The sequence below is a fragment of the Carettochelys insculpta genome, chromosome 18, assembly GCF_033958435.1.
Source record: "Carettochelys insculpta isolate YL-2023 chromosome 18, ASM3395843v1, whole genome shotgun sequence".
Classification (NCBI taxonomy): domain Eukaryota; kingdom Metazoa; phylum Chordata; order Testudines; family Carettochelyidae; genus Carettochelys; species Carettochelys insculpta.
Window position 1 is genome coordinate 3,692,318 of NC_134154.1, and position 18,083 is coordinate 3,710,400.

Sequence of the window (18,083 nt, forward strand, 5' to 3'; positions counted from 1 at the left end):
TCTCTTGGGTTCTGACATAACCAAAAGTCAATAAAATCAAGGTCTTTACACAACATCTTTTGTGTTAGCACATTTGGAAAGAGGACTCGCTAATGAGGGTAGTTTGTCTAGAAAAGGATTCAAAGTACAATTGTAGTTTTCCTATACCAACCAGGGACTAAGTACAGTGGAAATAATATACATATGTGTTAAAATCCTTAGTAGGATCTTTCACAAGGGTCTAGATATTCATTCATTAATTTATTAATATCTGCCTAAAAGTCATCTCCTGGGCCAACAAATATCATCCCTCTGATCCATGAACTCTTGCACAAAAACAAAAGTTAATGCCTTACTAAATAAATCACCATAGCGTATTTGTCAGAGGTGAATTTGGCCACCACAACTTTGTAAATTTAATTCCTTTAGGTTTTGGTGCAACCTGAAAAATTTCAGTCTCCTGCAAGCAAATTATTTCCATAAGTAGATTTCTAAAGTGTGTCAGTGTGTGACCTCCTTGATTAACGAACCCCAGCTCCTACCAGAAGCCAGGCTATACACCTCTATGATTTTCTTACAGGAGACTGATTTGTTTCACGTTGAAGCAAAACCTAAAGGAAATAAGTTGAGCCCTGCTGTAGAATTAGACCTCCACATCTGCAGACAAAAAACAAATACACCCTGAATGAAAAGTCTAGATTTTATAAAATAAATTTTTACACTTAAATTACATTCTATCTATGATTTTTGAAAGCATTAACTTGGTAAGCCTCAAAAAAACTTAGGGAAATTGTTAGGAATTAGCCGCACATTACAGGCATGTGAAATGAAATTCAGAGGTGAAATGACTTGCCCACAGTTAAACACTTCTGTGGTAAAGCCAGGAATAGAACTGAAGTATAACCTCAGTATTGTCATGACAGCTTGATTAGATTATCTTTGAGAAATAAAATCTTGTTACTTTGGAGTTTAACTTTGAATCTGGCCTTGAACATTCTCTGTGAAGTTGAATATTATGGACCTGATTCACCACAGTATTACTGAATAGTACGATGGTGCACCTCACTTGATTTATTGGAGTTCTACTGGTATAAAACTAGAGCAACAAAATAGCAAATATATCTTTAAAATTCTTTCGTGATGATTATTGGATTTCTGATGTTCATTTTTGTTTGGAACTAATAACCTGAGTCCATTCTTGATAAATCTCTGCTTAGTATACTAAATTAAATTTTTTAATTTAAAACATAAAATGTGTTGTCAAGATTTTATATGATTTGGAGAATTTATCTCCAGGAGAACCATAAAATGTAAACTGATAACTTGCAATGCTCTCATGATGTCATTGATTTTAAATCCAATTTTTTTTATATACCAGTTTTGCTATTTATTTTTGTCTTATTTTGCTCTTGCCTGTCCTGTGCCAAATCATGAGTTGTATTTTTCATCACACTCCCCCGTAAAACATTTCCCAAATGTCCTGAAACAATCACATAGTGATTGTTCAAACATCTGTGGTACATCTTAAAGGGAAACTTTGGTATGTCTCCTGTGGACTAATCTTGTGAATAGATCTGAGAATAAATTTCAAATATCTTCACCAATATTATGTTAGATAATCACATAGTATGAAATTCATTCCTCCAAATGCAATACCAAAGACACGGGATTTTGTGCAAACACTTCTGAAAGAACTCAATCCATGAAAAGTCACAGAGCAGCTACTAATCTGCCAACCTACTGTTAAAATACAGACCACACCCTTTATGTGTTTTATGACTGTAATTATGAGCATGATGATCCGGGAATCTCTTCCACTGATTTACCTTCAACATTCCCTTTACTTATTTGCCCAATCTGAGGTGTTACAGAGACTCCCTATGCAGTACTCATCGGCTACGTCTACACTAGCCCCAAACTTCGAAATGGCCATGCAAATGGTGATTTCGAAGTTTACTAATGAAGTGCTGAAATGCATATTCAGTGCTTCATTAGCATGCGGGCGGCCGCAGCGCTTCGAAATTGATGCGGCTCGTACCGACAGGGTTCCTTTTCGAAAGGACCCCGCCTACTTTGAAGTCCCCTTATTCCATGGACTTCTTTATTCCATGGAATAAGGGGACTTCGAAGTAGGCGGGGTCCTTTCGAAAAGGAGCCCTGTCAGGATGAGCCACGCGGCAGCGAGCCGCGTCAATTTCGAAGCGCCGCGGCCACCCGCATGCTAATGAAGCACTGAATATGCATTTCAGCGCTTCATTAGTAAACTTTGAAACGGCCATTTGCGTGGCCATTTCGAAGTTTGGGGCTAGTGTAGACACAGCCATGGAGTGGAGAGGATCTCTGTGTTCTTGTATCCCTGGCAGGCCATCACACCAGAGGCTTCAGCGATGTGGAAGGCCTTGTGTAAGCCCCTAGTACACTGATAGAAGCAAACTTTAATAACAAATAAAAGTTAGTGAAACAAGTATGAAAACTGCAATGTATAGAGGTGCAGATACGCAAAAGGCTGTACTTAAGCTTCATTGATATGTCTCTCTGATCCTGAATATTAATGACTTTTTCAGTTCACTGTTTTTTTGTAATCTATTTGTACAACTCAATATAGTTTGTGACATATTCACTTTTCCTTCCCACAAGAATGGATTTGTAATATTGGCATGTTAAATTAAGAAAAGCAATCATGTCCCATTATGAGTACTTTTTAATTTTTTTTCCAAATCAGTATTTTCAGCTCAAGAAATTGCACATACTTTGAGGTAATTTCTTTAATTCACATACTGAATTTAATTAAAATTAAGCAGAATGATCTGCACTGGGCATGATACAACTTAAGGGTACAGGGTGAGTAAAAAAAAACATGATTAACATTGTGGTAGTGTCAAAGTACCATTACAAATTCTCCTTCACTACTGCCCTTGCTCTCATTCTATATTATTCTCAGATCCTGGATAATTTAATAATTTGTGCTGACATTCTTTCACCATGAAGTTGCTAATTTATGAAGAGAAGAAGGGTATGTCAGCTAGATGGTAAGCAGGTTTGCACATTGTGACTGGCTTACTAATTAAGACTAGAGGCAGTTGATTTAATATTTTGTCTTAACTCAGATTTATTTTCTTCAAATTAAAAAAAAACCAATTATTGGAAAGATCTGGCATGGAGTCTGAGCTAGGCTTCTGCTACTAGCATTTCCCAGTTGTTGCAAATGGCACAGTAAACCTATCTGTGTTTACAACTGGATTTTCTCAAATCAGTCACACAGAAGAGAGAACCTAGACTCACGTCCAAGAACTAAAAGTTCTTCCACAGTCAGTAGCATTATGGTTTCTTCTGAACCTCTTGATTTCCCTGCTGATGACAATATGTGTTACCCTCATCGTTTTTCTCATCATCTAGTAGGTGAAAAGACTAAAGAGCTAATTAACTAATGCACATTCATGAAGTTTATTTTTTCATCAGATGTGTTTTAAATGACTCCTCAGAGTCTAAATTGTTTTACCTCTTCCTTTACAACATGCAGTGTTACTCAGGGATGAAGTTTCTTTTGTGTTTCTTTTGCTGCAAGATGTAAAGCGCTATTACTAGTGCTGTCTAGGAGGACAGAAATCATAGAAACATATATCAGAGAGGCAGCCATGTTAGTCTGTAGCTTCGAGAACAACAAGAAGTCTTGTGGCACTTTATAGACTAACAGATATTTTGGAGCATAAGCTTTCGTAGGCAAAGACCAGCTTGATCAGATGCATGGGTGGGGGCGTGGCTTCAGAGGGGTATTTAAAGAATGGGGGGCCCAGAAAATGGGAGGGCCAGAGCTGACAAGGTCTATTCAGCAAGGTGGAAATGGCCCATTATAAATAGTAGGTATCAAAAGAGGAAAAAACAAGTCGGATCAGACGGAGGATATGAGCCATTGTCAGAGTCTAATGGGGAGATCTGAACACCCAGGGCAGAGAAGCTCCCCTTAGGACGCTCTTCAACCTCAAATCCACCTCCTGCATCTTAGCCCCCAACAGATCACACATGCTTCAGTTCTCTAGAACATCTCTGGTGACAGGCCTGTCATTTTTAGCGGGGAGTCCCCCTGAGGAACATGGGCTTTCCTCCCACTCCTCCAACAGCTCTCAATTCAAACACCACTACTTTCAGCTCTGTGTGCAGGCTTCAATGTTGCTATTCCTGCATATGGACTTTGCATTGGACTACTAATCAATTTTCTGTGTGTGCATCTGTCATGAGAATCAGCAAGGAAGACTACACGAGTCTTGGGAAGATGCTTAGAGAAATGAAGGTACAGCTGCTCTTCAGTGGCATTTTACCTGTCCCTTGAGGAGGAGACTGAAAGTGATGTGGTTGGGTGTGGGAAAGACCCCAGCTGCATGGCACCTGTGGGGTCTGCTGATCCCCACCTCTCCTAGCCAGAGCCTCTGTGTTTCTACACTTTCCACAACACCATTATTTTTCTTTGTGTCTGGGAGATCAGTCATTCAAGGTGTCAGCATGTTAAACTCTATTGGAAGAATGGGCAGATGCACTGTTATGCTGGAAGATGTTAAATAATATTATCAATCAGTTTCGGATCTACAGACAACTGAAGAGGTGCTTGAAGCTGTGACTGCTAAACTGAAAGGTTTGGGGTGTTCCCCATGTCCCTACTTCTGGTTTGTCAGTTTCCGCAAAATCAAGGAAAAAATGCTCAGTGATACCTGGAACATGTCCTGAAATTTTGCAGTTAATCAGAAGCAATGTTCAAAATTTCTCACTTTACAGCCAGAGAAATGTCATCTGGTTGAGTGGGTGAGGCAATACCTTTTATTGGACCAGTTTCTGTTGGTGAGAAAGACAAGCATAGCTTCTCTTTCTCACCATCATAAGCTGATCCAATAACAGATATTACTTCACCCACTTTGCCTCTCTAACATACTGGGACCAACAGCTCTACAGCAACATTGATTACAGCAAGTTGAATGTGAGGGCCGCTCAGCCAAACAGTTTCAAATAATTTTCAAAAGACATACAATAGCAACTGTTGAACAATGTCCCTAGAAAACAAATCTGCTGTTATTCTCTTTTCACATCCTAATAACCAGAAATTGGGAAAGGGGAGATGTGTTTCTTACTGTGTAATCAGTGTTTCTTTTAAAAATACTTGTTTGCAGTTTGGGCTATGCCTAGCAGTGCCACAAAATTAACTCCAGTTGGACGTAATGAGGTAGAGCTAGGGGACATCTCATGCCATTGTCCTAGCACTGGCCCAAGCACTCAATATCCAAAGTCCTATGGATGCACAGACAGCTCTGTAATGTCAAGAACAGATGCAGACTGACTGCTAGTGCTACATATTAGCTTGGCACATTTCTTCCTCTGAGAAACACCCTCTTTCGAAAACGGATATGACTGGCAAGTGTCAGAGATAATGAGTCACAAAAATAATTGCTTTCCTTTAACAATGAACAAGAAACTAGCTATTAACTGAAGAGAAGGGAAAACAGACCCCTGCAAGCCTCTGTGTAGATATTTGTGCAATAAACAACTTAACCAAGGTCAGTGTTTGGTTGTACCTGGAAAGTGGGATGTGCTTGATATCCCAGTTTTCCAGAACATGGAAAGGGAGGGACACCAAGAAGAGGGACGACATCAGTGACTCCACACAGTGACCACTCGGGGCAGACTCAGGACAGCTAAGTGCCCCCCTGGCCCTCGATCCCGGTGTTATACCCCTACACCCCACTGACCTACCACGGGACTATTTTCCCCCCTCCAGACACTGGAGCCAGGAACTCCAGCATGCCCCCACCTGCCCTGACCTCCAAGAGTATTTCCACCCCTCCCCCATATTGGTGTCAGGAACCCTGCCCCCCAACTTCAAACACCGGACATATTGCCCTGCCATGACCCTAGCCTCAGAGCCAACACCCCAGCTCACCCTGGGGCCAGAACCAGTGCCCTGGTCTGGTTCCTCCCGCTGTCCCCAGTCCTCCCCCCCAGTAGCCTGGCCCGAACTACTCTTCCAGGACAGTTGGGGGGACTGGGAGATGCAGCCTCAACTGCCCCCCAGGTCACCACAGGAGTCCCCAGTACCTCCCAGCCCCATGTCCTGAGGCCCCTCCTCCCCCGCACCCCTGCCCTAAGTCCTACCATATAACCAACCTGACACCCTCCACCCCTACAGTCTCTCCTCACCCCCAACCTCAATCTTGCACCCTCCATCCCTTGACCTCTGCCCCTCACAACTTTCCCAGCCACTGCCCTGACTCCAGCAACCCCCAGCCACAGCCGCCACTACACCTAACCCCCCAACCTGAGCACTCTGCAGACCAGTCTCATGCACCCATCACTCCCTATTCTGAACCTTGCTATTTAAAAAAAGCATGAGGCCACTATTTAAGTAAAACATGTTCATTTTCCATTTAATTAAAAAAAAAAACACTATAAAATCCCAAAACCTGAACAATGCCGGGTACGCCTCATCAGCAGCAGAATCAACAACCATGGGCTCAGCGCCCCTTCATGTCCAATGCCTCCCTTACTCTATTCTTCCATCTTTCCCTGTCCAGTGCAGAGTGGCTTAGTTTCTGTAGACTGGCTCCGCACCAATCTACTATATCATCTACCCATTCTCTGTGGGTTCTCCCTCTCCTTTTCAAGCCATCCATTATGCTGAATACCAGAGTCTTGATTTTTCATTCATCGTTCTGGGTACATCTGCTAATACATAATGAACACAGTTACTTGGAATCCCACAGTTCTCCTGTGGCCTTTTTATATTATTACTGTCGTGTAAAGGGCAAAATACAATGCTGGTATCTGTTATTTTATCATCACAGAGAAAAATCAAATAGTGAAATGTTTTCCTACGCGGAAGGTATATGAAGAACAAGAAGAATTTATTCAGTTGTCTTTAAACCTGACAAAAATCATTCTCTCATGATGTAAGCAGAACTTTACTCCGCTTTCTTTGGGTCTCTCTGCATTATAAACTTAAGTCAACCTATGCCCATAACACACCCTTTCTTCTGTCACTGGTGTGTCCTCACCAGAAGTGCTCCCACTGACTTGAGAGGGGCAGTGTGCGGGGGCCAGGAAAGAGGCAGCAGTACCAGGCTTCTCGGTTCCCAGTCGGGAACATGGCAACTGCACTGGGCTTCTTGGCTCTCCTCTCCCAGCCAGGAATAGGGCAGCCTCAATGGGTATCTCTGTTCCCCACTGGAAACAAGACACTCTCACCATGCTTCTCAGCTCCCCTAATGAACAGGGCAGCTGCACTGGGCACAGATCCCCCCACCAAGAGCCTGGCTCGCTCTCCCTGCTTACAGACTCTAAGCTCTGCAATCTGAGCATGGCAGCAATTGGAAGTAATCTGTCAAGATTGATCAGCTTCAATTACATTGATTCATTGGCTGTGGCAAAGGCAAGAAGAGCACCATTATAAGCTAAAAATATTAAAATAAATTGTATGGAAATATCTTTTAGCTTTTTTAGTGTATTTATGATCACAGAATGTTAGTGCTCTTCTTCCTTACACTTCACTTGTACTTCAGTCTTGTATTCATCATCTCTTTGCTTGTAGTCATCAGCTGAATTTATTTATTTCTGGAGATACTGGAACTTTATTTACATGAATGTTACAGACATTTCTGGTTCACCTGTACATTATTTCCTCTCTCCCTTGTCTTGTTAACCCTAATGCACCAGAATTATGCTGAACGAGAACCGAATAATTCTCAGGCTATAATAGCAAGTATAGATGAAAATGCTACACATGACAATTCCTTTTTCTCTGATGTCATTAGTACCCATATAGAATCTTCTCTGCCCCAGCTATATGGGCTTGGAGAAGGAAAACATGCCAGAAGATGAAAATGTAAGGCGCAGTCTTAGCAACTAATGCAGCACACTGTCAAACACTACTGTTATCACTCTCCTTTCTGTAGTTTTCACTCTGAATATTCTATCTCCCTTCTAAGTGTGTCCCCTCTTCCTTCTTTGTCTTTCCTTTGTGCTGTTCTCCAAACAAGGTGCCACCCACAGAAACATGAAAAGAAAATTATGGAAAATCATGTCAGCAGATTGTCATTCTGCTTGTATATTGTACACCCTTTTCCTCCAACTATGTGTGTCTGTCTCATCTATTTTGATTGTAAACTCTCCAAGAAAGGGCAATTATGCTATGTTTATACAGTACCTAGAACAATGTAAGCCATTTTTGGTGGGCCCAAGGCCATACCTTAATACAAATTAAAATAACGTGAAGAATGGAGCTATATAAACTACGGAAGATTAAACAGCTCATGAAAAGATTGCAGCACCATGTATGTTTGTGTATACAGAGAAACACCTGCTGAAGGCACACTGTGGACTCTCAGTCCATATCTTCTCCAACTCTTTCCCCAGGACTGTCTCTGTTTCGGAGACTACTGGAAGTTATTGTTTCTTACAGCAAGTTAATGTGATGTTAATTATTCTGTTTCTTGAAGGCTTCTGTGTATGAATGACACAGCTAATAGCATCATGGTAGCTGTCCCTTTTCACATGGCTCCTGACGACAGCCTGCATTTCAGTAGTATGCTGGCCTTGTCCTGAAGTCATTGGTTTGGCTGTCTTACCATATTGCTTTTCCCGTTGAGGGAATTTGTATTAGTAACCTGTGCAATGAAAGGTTTTGCTAGCTTTCTTTTTGTCATAATGTCTCTTCTTTCTGGGACGGAAATTAACTCCGGTGCAAAATATCAAGATAAGGGCTGAGCAGTACTTAAGCCTTCATGTCGTAACAGCAACGTATGAACTTCATATTGGCTATCTGCATATATTGCAACTTGGAGTCATATGAATCTAGGAGACTAAACATACTCTAACAGGAACAGTGGGACAAATATTTTGGGTCTTGTACTGTGCCAGACACAACAGAGTTTATTATTAGTACACGCCAAGAAGCTGATTTTACCAACAACTAAGTTAATTCCTAATTTACATTTCAAGGCATAAATCAGCAGCATGCTTTTTGTGTGCGTAGTTTTAAAATAGGGGCATTAATGTTGCTTCTGCCAAGCACTGTACGTTATTTTGCAGGAACAAAATAGGCAGCACAGCATTGAGAGTGGCAACCCCAGTGGTCCCCCTAAAACAGCTTTGTGACCCTCCCCACGATCGGGGAGCCACTGTTGCAGCGCTGCTTGGGGAGCCACTGCTGGTGACAAGCAGTGGGCGGGGAGCCACTGATGGGGTTGGCTGCCACGTGGCTACTCAGCGAGCTGCTGGTGTGCAGCTGCTCAGGGAGCCACTGCCAGTGACAGGCACAAGGTGGGGAGCCGCTCTGGGGGTGGCTACCATGCTGCTCTGGGTGACGGGCACTGGGCAGGAGAGCAGAGGAGCTACTGGCCACGCACACACTCAGGGGCTGCCAGAGTAAGAAGGGGATGGCTGGGGTGGGACGGAATGCTGATTGATTGAGAATCCTGGTTGTCTGAATACCGGATAAAACAGAGTCACTGTATGTTGTTACATGTTGTAATATTCTAAACTTTACTGTGGACACGTTTCCATTTATCTAAAAAATTCCACAGTTCATTTGTTTTCAAATCTTCCAAATAATTTGAAATGGTTAGGTGTGCTCCCCAGGAAGCAGAGCATCAGACCTTGGAATTCCTGTGCTGATCTTCCAGCTTTTGCCACTCATCCAAATCTCTGAACTCCAGCCAAAGGGGGATGTTGAGAGAAGAGTTGTCTCTTGCTGGGATTTGGAGACCCTGAAGGAAAGCTTCATTTGGATCATTGAGGCTGAACCAGTTGTAACTGGAACAAAGGTTACCACTGTTCCTTCTCTTCACTAGTATCACAGTAAACTACAGTGAAAGGGCCTATTCTAGGAAAAAGGAAAGGTAAATGATTAAGCTGTTACTTTGCTCTTTTACAGCATACATTCTCTGTGGAAAAAATGCGGAGGCTATTTTTGTTGTTGTGTGACATCATGATAAGAGAGTTCTCAGAGCTTTATGCAGCTGCAGTTTTTGTGGGAGGACTGGCTGCTTTCTTTTATCACATCTTTGATGATATTTTAAGCAGAATGCTTGCAAAGCTTCATTCAGCTTAAGTTCTTACATGAACAATGGCTATCTTCTCCATTGATCTCATCAATGATACATGGTAAAAGTACTACATTTGAGGACGAAGAGCAGTAATTTCAGATCTTTTAGCTGCCTGGTCTCTCATTCTTAGGGATCTCTTGCCATCATGCTGATCTTGAAGTTTCTTCCTGTTAACTAGAAGGAATATGGAGACTACAGGACATATAGGTCAGTGATTAAGTCACTGAAACAGAAACAGAGCAAGAAGATTTCACAAAGAGCTGTTGAAGGACTTTTTCTAATGGGCAAATTTCCCACAGGGTGATGACCTGATATCTGCAGCACAGTACGGAGTCATGAGTCTGGGTTTGAGTTTGATCCTTTGCTTTTAGACTGCAGAGATTTTGACCACTGGAGAGAGACATCACTTTGCTTCACTCTCAAACGGAGGCAATGCATAGGCAGAGCATGTAGGAGAGCCTGGGCACACCCAGATTGGCCAACTAGGAGTAGGAGGGAGAGTGGCTCTGTCCTTTTTGCCTCTCCTGTAGCACATCCTGCTGCTCTTGCTGGGCATACGTACAAGGGGGAGGCACAGGAAAAGACGAACAGAGAGTGCCCTCCACAGGTAATTGGGAATGGGTGTGGGTAGTTACCTGTCCTCCCCTTTAGCTTGTGACCTGCCCACCCCTGAGTTTCCAGTAGCATTATTGGTTTTTAAAAGAGATCACATCCATTCCTTTTCAGCTTAAGGGAGGATTACTATGGTATCTTCTTTGAGGGTGTGGGGAGAAGAGTAAAAAGGGAGTTGGGGTGGTAGATCCTGGAAAACTGCTTCTCTTCTCCCAGGCTTCTTGTAGCAGTGCAATCATCAGCTATGCTCTTGCTGTCTGTCCCCAGCTGCATCTATACTATGAGATATAAGGCAGTTAGCTCGATATTACAACGTGACTGTCTTCACAGTAAATACCATTAGCTCGATTTAGGGAGCACTAATATTGATATCATAACATCGTTGAAACCAGCTGGGTGTAGCGTCAAGTTTGAATTTAAAAGTTCAAATGAAGGCCAGTATGGAAGCGCCATGTCTTAAAATCAAATTTATTAGCCTCCAGAGGTGTCCCGTGTCTACATCACAATGCCCCACTGTGCTCCATGCTGGCCACTTCCATCTCCACTGATCTCCAGATGCACAGGAATTAGATAACAGGAAGACCATGAATTTCAGTTTGGGACCAGGAAGCTTGTGACTGTGTGGTCATGTTTGTATGAGAGGCTGAGAAATGTCTTTCTTTCTTTGCTATTAGTGCTGTGAGCGCATCTACCCATTACAAATAGCCCCAGCATGGAGTTTGGGGTTCTGTCTCTACCTCAGCAAGCTGAACACTTGGTATTTTTTTCTGCGCTGCCTGGTGCCAGCCACTGCGCCAGCACACCACGTGGCAGCTAGGCTGTTGTGGGAGTTGTGCTTGTATGAGAGGCTGAGAAAGTTCTTCTCAGTGGTTTACATTTGTGCAGGCTCCCTCTTCCCTCCCCCATAGGTGCCACGCAGTTTGGGTCTTTCCCACGCCCATCCATACCACGTGGCTAGCCCCAACCCAATAAAAGGATGTGCCTGCCGTTGGGTGCTGACCATGCTGCCAAGCAGCACCATGTCCTGGCTTGTGTACAGTTAGGGCTCCAAGAGCAGGAAGGATTTTTGGGGCCTTTCTGCTGCTGAGGGGAATCTTCCCCCAGCAGCCAAGATTTTTGAGGGCTTGCAGACACCTGGGGGGAAGTCTCCCCAGCGGCCACAAATTGCGTGGCCTGGCTGCTGCCCAGGGGAGCGGTTCAAGTGGCCCTCGAGCCACAGACCCCATACCCCACTGCCAAAAAAGATTTTTGGGGACCATGTCAACTGGCCATTCAACCTCCCACATACCAAACCCCCTCCCCACAATGGCAATGAAATCTGGAGAGCTCCATCCCCCATCCCCTGTGTTGGCAATGTCTGTATAGTGAAGAGAAGCCAAAAATCTTTTTTTCCTAGCCTTTTCTGTCATCTTTTTTCTAACTTTGGACCCCATCATGCAGGGAAGAGTGGGTGGAGGGCTAGCTCAGAATACAGACTGTGCACAGAAGCTGTATAATGAACTGGGACCCCAAAACCCCTCCCTCACCAAATCTCTTTTTTCAAAATCTTTACTATCTACTCTTCCTTCATGCTTCGCATTGTCCCTGTATTATTTGCAAGGATCAGACGTACTCAAGGGAGGAGAGATAGCGGGAGGAAGGTCATTTGAGAAGACACACACCTGCTCCTTTTTATAAAATCTTTGATAATTCAGTTACAGTTTTAAAAAGCAATTACATTATAGAAGAGATTTCTGTGAATTTTGCAATCTTTGTTGATGCACTAGTTTTCCTTCCTTCCACCTGGAAAAATAGGTGTTTGCTTACCATAGGAGGGGAATGAGGGCAATGCAATGTGGGAAGATGATGTCAAATACCAACAACCACTTGTGGGGCATTTTTTTCCCATGCTGCACCAGTGAAAAATACCCACAATGCTATGGGGATGAGGGAACTGTGGGATAGGTTCCCACAATGCACTGCTGCCACAGTTGATGTCTGTCAATTTAGTGTGGCAGCAATAAGTCAACTTTGTGAGGAACACATGGAGAGGTGAGGATAGTCAAATTTGAATTTATAAAATCCAGAGTTACAAAATCAATATTAATTAACTCACAACTGGTAGCCCTAGTTTTAAATCTTCGGGGTAGCTGACCTTTGAGTCTTCAGCATGTGTACACACAGAACCTTCTCTAGAACACGGGAATCATTTAATTGCCTTCAGAAGGTGATTTATTAACAAAACAAAAAGATATACCTCATAAAGCACACTTGGTTGCAAGGTGTTACAGATCAACTAAAAAAGGTAGATACAAAGAATTACTTCTCTGGGATTCAGTTTAAAGTTATGGTGTACAAGGGGGAACACCAGCAGCCTGAGAAGTCCCACACCAAACCTGGAATAAAAAAAAGTGACCTGATTACATCTGACTAAACATTTCCTTTCTAGTCACATATCTCTTATTCCAAGGTTGCTTGCGAGGCCTGGATATTTTTAAAAACATCCAAACCTGATTGAGACTTAATCCATTTCTGTGTGGCTCCTCTGGCCACACAAAGGAGTCTCTCAGCAGGAAACTGCTTCAGTTCAAAAATCCCCATCTCGTACCATTGGCTCGCCTGGCTGCCTGCAAAACACAGAACCTACCATCTCTGGGTTTAACCCTTTACAGGCATTTGTTCATGACAACCACTAACTGCTCACACCAGTCTCAGACGACATCTCAGCCTGCCCGCAATGGCAACAAGAATTTAAACACCAACATCAAGAGTTACTGTCTGCATTGCTGGTGCAAAGTTATTTATGTATTTACTTTACCGAATATAGTAAATCTTTGTAAGTTTTTAAGAAATTCAACAGATCAGCAAGTTTTATTAGAGAGGGAGAATAACTGAAATCTTCTGTTTCTTCTGCGTATATATATTTTTATTTGTATGCTTTCTGTGACATTCATGTAATTTTCTAGATGTACAACGTTTATGTTACTTGTGCTTAATTTTTCTATGATTATTCCGACTGGTGGAGTATTCCTTTTTTTTTTTTTTTTTTTTGTCTCTCTCACTAGAGCTCTTAATTTGCCTAGCTGGTGAAAAGGAGAGAGCAAAGACAGATTTTGTATTACTGAGTCATGCATGATTTCTGCCTCCCTCCCACCCCCAATGGCCCTCAGGGTTTCTTAACAATCTATCTCAACACAGGTCCCTGACATATCTAAAATTACTGGCCCCAATGAGTCAAAGAAGCATATTTTTTAATGAGGATGAAATACTGTTGTACTGCAGCTTTTGGTTTTTGATACTGAGTCAAATTATGTCACATTTAGGTCAATGGAATGTGCAAGCTTTTGCACAAGCTGTGGAATGAAGATGGCTGATGTTGAATGGAGTTTATAAGATTTTTAATGTTTTTATATTTATATGGTAATTTGTTTTCTAAGTAGAACACTTTAAAAATGATGCTGCAATTTATGAAACCATTCCAAAGAAAAAAACCCTCCAGACTTACTTTTCTAGGTAGCTTTGCTTTTCTTTAAAAGATTAGCTTTCCCCTCAAACTAGGGCAGTCTCAAACAACACAGGTTAACATGGCTGATCTTCTAGCTCTAGACTGTGTAAGTGCAGGATAAAGTCATGATACTGCAAACACTGATATACATGCATAATATTGTGCACCTAAAATTCCAGCCGAGCTCAACAAAACTATTTTCATAGGTACAGTTACAGATGTGAATAAGTGTTTGCAGAATCAGGGCCTTTCCATAGGCATAAGGCTTGATATTTATTAAATAACCGTATCTTCACCTCAGTTGTATGAGTTTTGTCAAGAGGTTATAATACATCCCACCTGCAGTGTATTTGAAGCCACCTTGAGTAATAAAAAGTTGTGAACTGCTGTACAAAAGACTGATTTGTTTCCCTCTGGAATGAGCTGCATTGTTAATATTAACTCTCATGTTACTGGTACATGCTGTATTTAATTTTCCTTTTTATCTCTCACTACTCCTAGGGTATCTGCCTGCAATCATTTTTTAAGATTACCAAGCAGATTTTTACCAAGCATCTACACTTAAAAAGAATTATGGGCATAGATATCTTAATAGATCTAGATGGTAAACCCCTTCTACTGGAGACACAGTTTATGCTAGCAAAAATTATTTTACCAGCATAGCTTAAACCATTCCTCTGACCAGATTAAGATACGCAATTTTTTTGTCAGTACAACTGAAGCTATTGGCTGTTGCCAATATATGTATATTAGTTATGGGTGTGGACTTTTCCACACTACTAACTGAGATAACTTTGCACATAAAGCTTTCTAACGTGGATCAGGCCCTAGAACAGAGGTTGGCAACCTGTGGCTCTTCAAGGAGCCACTTGCGGCTCCGTGTACGGCCACAGCTGACTCCTCTCCTCTTTTCCTTTTTGGTCCTCTGTACTTATATATGTCAGTCTGTATTGGAAATGAGATTGATCTGATGAAGTGGGTCTGTCCAACGAAAGCTCATTACCAAATAAATAATTTTGTTAGTCTTTAAAGTGCTACATTGCTGCTGCTTTGTTTTGTTGGAGTACAGACTAACATGGCTACCTCTGTTACTATTCTTCAGGAAGTGTCCTTAGTCTGTTTTTGCAGCATCACTGCCTCATCTCCACTGAACAGATGTTGGAAATGATGCTTCAGGTAGGGCAGCTTTGACACATGGCTAAATTTAGTTAGGCATGACTGCATGAAGGATCTCTTTCAAAGGGATAAACTCTGTCTCCCTGAATTCCCAGGAGCACTAGCACCCTTATGAAAGTAGAAACAGTACTGAATATATAGATTACATCAATGCCACAATCAGTATCACTGCTCTTATATTTCCTTTTATTTCAAACTGGTAAGAGGTTGTTTTCATACTTGTGATTCCAGGGAATATGCTGTGGTGTGGTGTGGTGGTGAGTGTTAGAGAGAGAGAGAGATAGAGATGTTATTTTGGCTTCAAAACTCTAATCCTCACATTGAGAATGGACAGTTTTTACACCATTCTTTGAACCTTCAGGAGTTCCCCCTCTCAGACTTTTATACTATTTCTAATCTCTAAAATTTGTTCTGTTCATCTCTGAAAGGTCGGGGACCTATTTCAGGACCTTTCCTCAGAAAATGCTGTCTGTCCCTCACTGGGAAAATGAGAGTTTTCCTGCCTCAAATTGTAAATATGTCTCTCCATACCTTTTGGCCTCACGTTGTTTTTTTTCTTTGAGCTGGAAACTCAAACTCTTGAGTATGATATTCTGAATTTTTTTCCCTAAACTACTGGAATATATAGGATTCTGAGGACTTCTGGATATACTGTATCTGGATCACATAGAATCATAGAATACTAGACTACTAGAACTGGAAGGGACCTCAAGAAATCATCAAGTCCAGTCCCCTGCACTTATGGCAGGACCAAGCACCATCTAGATCATTCCTGACGGAGCTTTTTAAGAGCAGGGTTGGCAAACATCTAATGATGGAAATTCCACAGCCTCCCTTGGCAATTTATTCCAGTAGTTAACTACCCTGCCAGTTAGGAAGTTTTCTGTAATGCTCAACCTAGACCTCCCATGCTGCAATTTAAGCCCATTGTTTCTTGTCATATCATGAGAGGTTAAGGAGAATAATTTTCCTCTCCTCCTCCTTGTAACATCCTTTTAGGCACTGATCATGTTTGTACACAGTTTTCTCTTTTCCAGACTAAAAAAAAACCATTTCTTTCAATCTTCCCTAAGAGATCATGTTTTCTAGACCTTTAACCATTTTTGTTGCTCTTCTCTGGACCTTCTCCAATTTGTCCACATCTTTCCCGAAACATGGTGCCCAGAATTGGACACAATACTTCAGCTGAGGCACATTCAGAGTGGAGGAGGGTAGAAGAATTACTTCTTGTGTCTTGCTTACAACACTCCTTTTAATGCATCTCAAAAAAAATTTTTTGCAACAGTGTTACACTGTTAACTTGTATTTAGCTTGTGATCCTTTTCTGCAGTACTTCTTGCTAAGTCACTCCCCATTTTGTATGCGTGCAACTGATTGTCCCTTCCTAAGTGGAGTACTTTGCATTTGTTCTTGTTGATCTTCATCCTATTTATCTCGGACTATTTCTTCAATTTGTCCAGATCATTTTGAGTTATAATCCTATCCTCCAAAACTTGCAACTCCTCCCAGCGTGGTGTCATTTGCAGACTTTATAAGTGTACTCTAAATGCCATTATCCAAATCATTAAAACTGCATTATTATATTTTGTCTTAGAATATGCCTTAGCAGTAGTCCTAGATCATACAACATTTCGATATATCTGTACGAAGATATAAACAAGAGTCCAACAAGGCTGCTGGACTCCACCATTCTAACTGACCCATACTGCTGCTGCCACCTTGGGGTTGAGAGAAGACAATGGGTCACTTTAAATGCCTTGAGGTATTAAAACTAAGAGCATCTTGGGATTCTTTTTAAACTCACCCTAACAAAATTAAAAGGTAAAATAATGAGGTAAATATTGGTCATAGAGAAGGAGGGAGAGAATTTTGAAGTGGTGAGTGCAGTACAGTAGTTTGGGTGAATGCCACAGATATGGGAGAGATCCTTTCCCATTCCAAACCTTTTGCGATTCTGGTGAAGGAGTTCTTAATTAATGCCTCACGGACTGTATCAAGAAAGAGACATTCAGCTAAAGAGTCATATCACATGCAAAAAGGGTAGTACTAACCAGATCGCTAGCTACTGGGGTCTTGAAGTGAATTTAGCAATTTGCCTGGCTATTTGTCACTGTCTTCTAAAAACAGAATAGATATCTACAAAATTACTAGAACAGGCCTGTTGTTTTTTTCTGCTTTTCTTTTTTCATCTATGTGGTTACAGATGTTGTCAAATGTTCAAAGCATTCATTTCCTTCCGTGCGCCAAATTCATTTCTGGTGTCACTAAACTGAAGTTCATAGAGTGATGCCTGGGACTAATTTGACCCACTGGTTCCTGATTTTATCAGTGTGGGGAGAGAGAGCAAGATGCTTTCTTCTCTATCCTGTGCATTCAAATGTAGTCATTCTGACTGACTTGTTCATCAGGTTTCCATGGAAATAGCAGAGAAGTGTGCGTATATTCTTGGTGTTAAAATATTCACAGAGAGGGAGAAAGAGATAAAAAGATGATTTATATGGCAGATGCTGTATTGCTGAGGCAGACACACACTGGAATAAAGCTGCTTGCTATATGTTAATGCTCACATTTTAACTTACTCTGTGGAAAAAAAGAGAAGGAATTTCACAGAGAGAAAATGCCTGGTTACTCTGCAAATGAGATCTGTAATGCCTGAAATATGAGACATCCTAATACAATAAAAAATCACCACTAAGTTTCTCCCATTAAAATTACTAAAGTCTCTGAAGGGAGTGGGGCATGATCATAGA

At 41.7% G+C, this 18,083-nt stretch overlaps 2 protein-coding genes across 4 annotated transcripts in view; one reads left to right on the forward strand and one right to left on the reverse strand.

The window, feature by feature from the left end:
• The window catches only part of RSPH14 (radial spoke head 14 homolog), a 126,411-nt gene that overhangs the window by 29,336 nt on the left and 78,992 nt on the right, over positions 1–18,083 (forward strand). The window lies entirely within an intron of this gene.
• GNAZ (G protein subunit alpha z) overlaps positions 1–18,083 on the reverse strand; it is a 111,478-nt gene that overhangs the window by 12,148 nt on the left and 81,247 nt on the right. Inside the window, exon 3 of one of the 3 annotated variants that reach the window (XM_075012723.1) lies at positions 10,397–10,946. The exons of the other annotated variants lie outside the window; for them this stretch is intronic. Within the exon in view, the coding sequence (XP_074868824.1) occupies positions 10,803–10,946 (144 nt within the window). The 3' untranslated portion in view covers positions 10,397–10,802. Of the gene's footprint in view, positions 1–10,396; positions 10,947–18,083 lie in introns of those variants that run through there. 3 annotated transcript variants of the gene reach the window in all.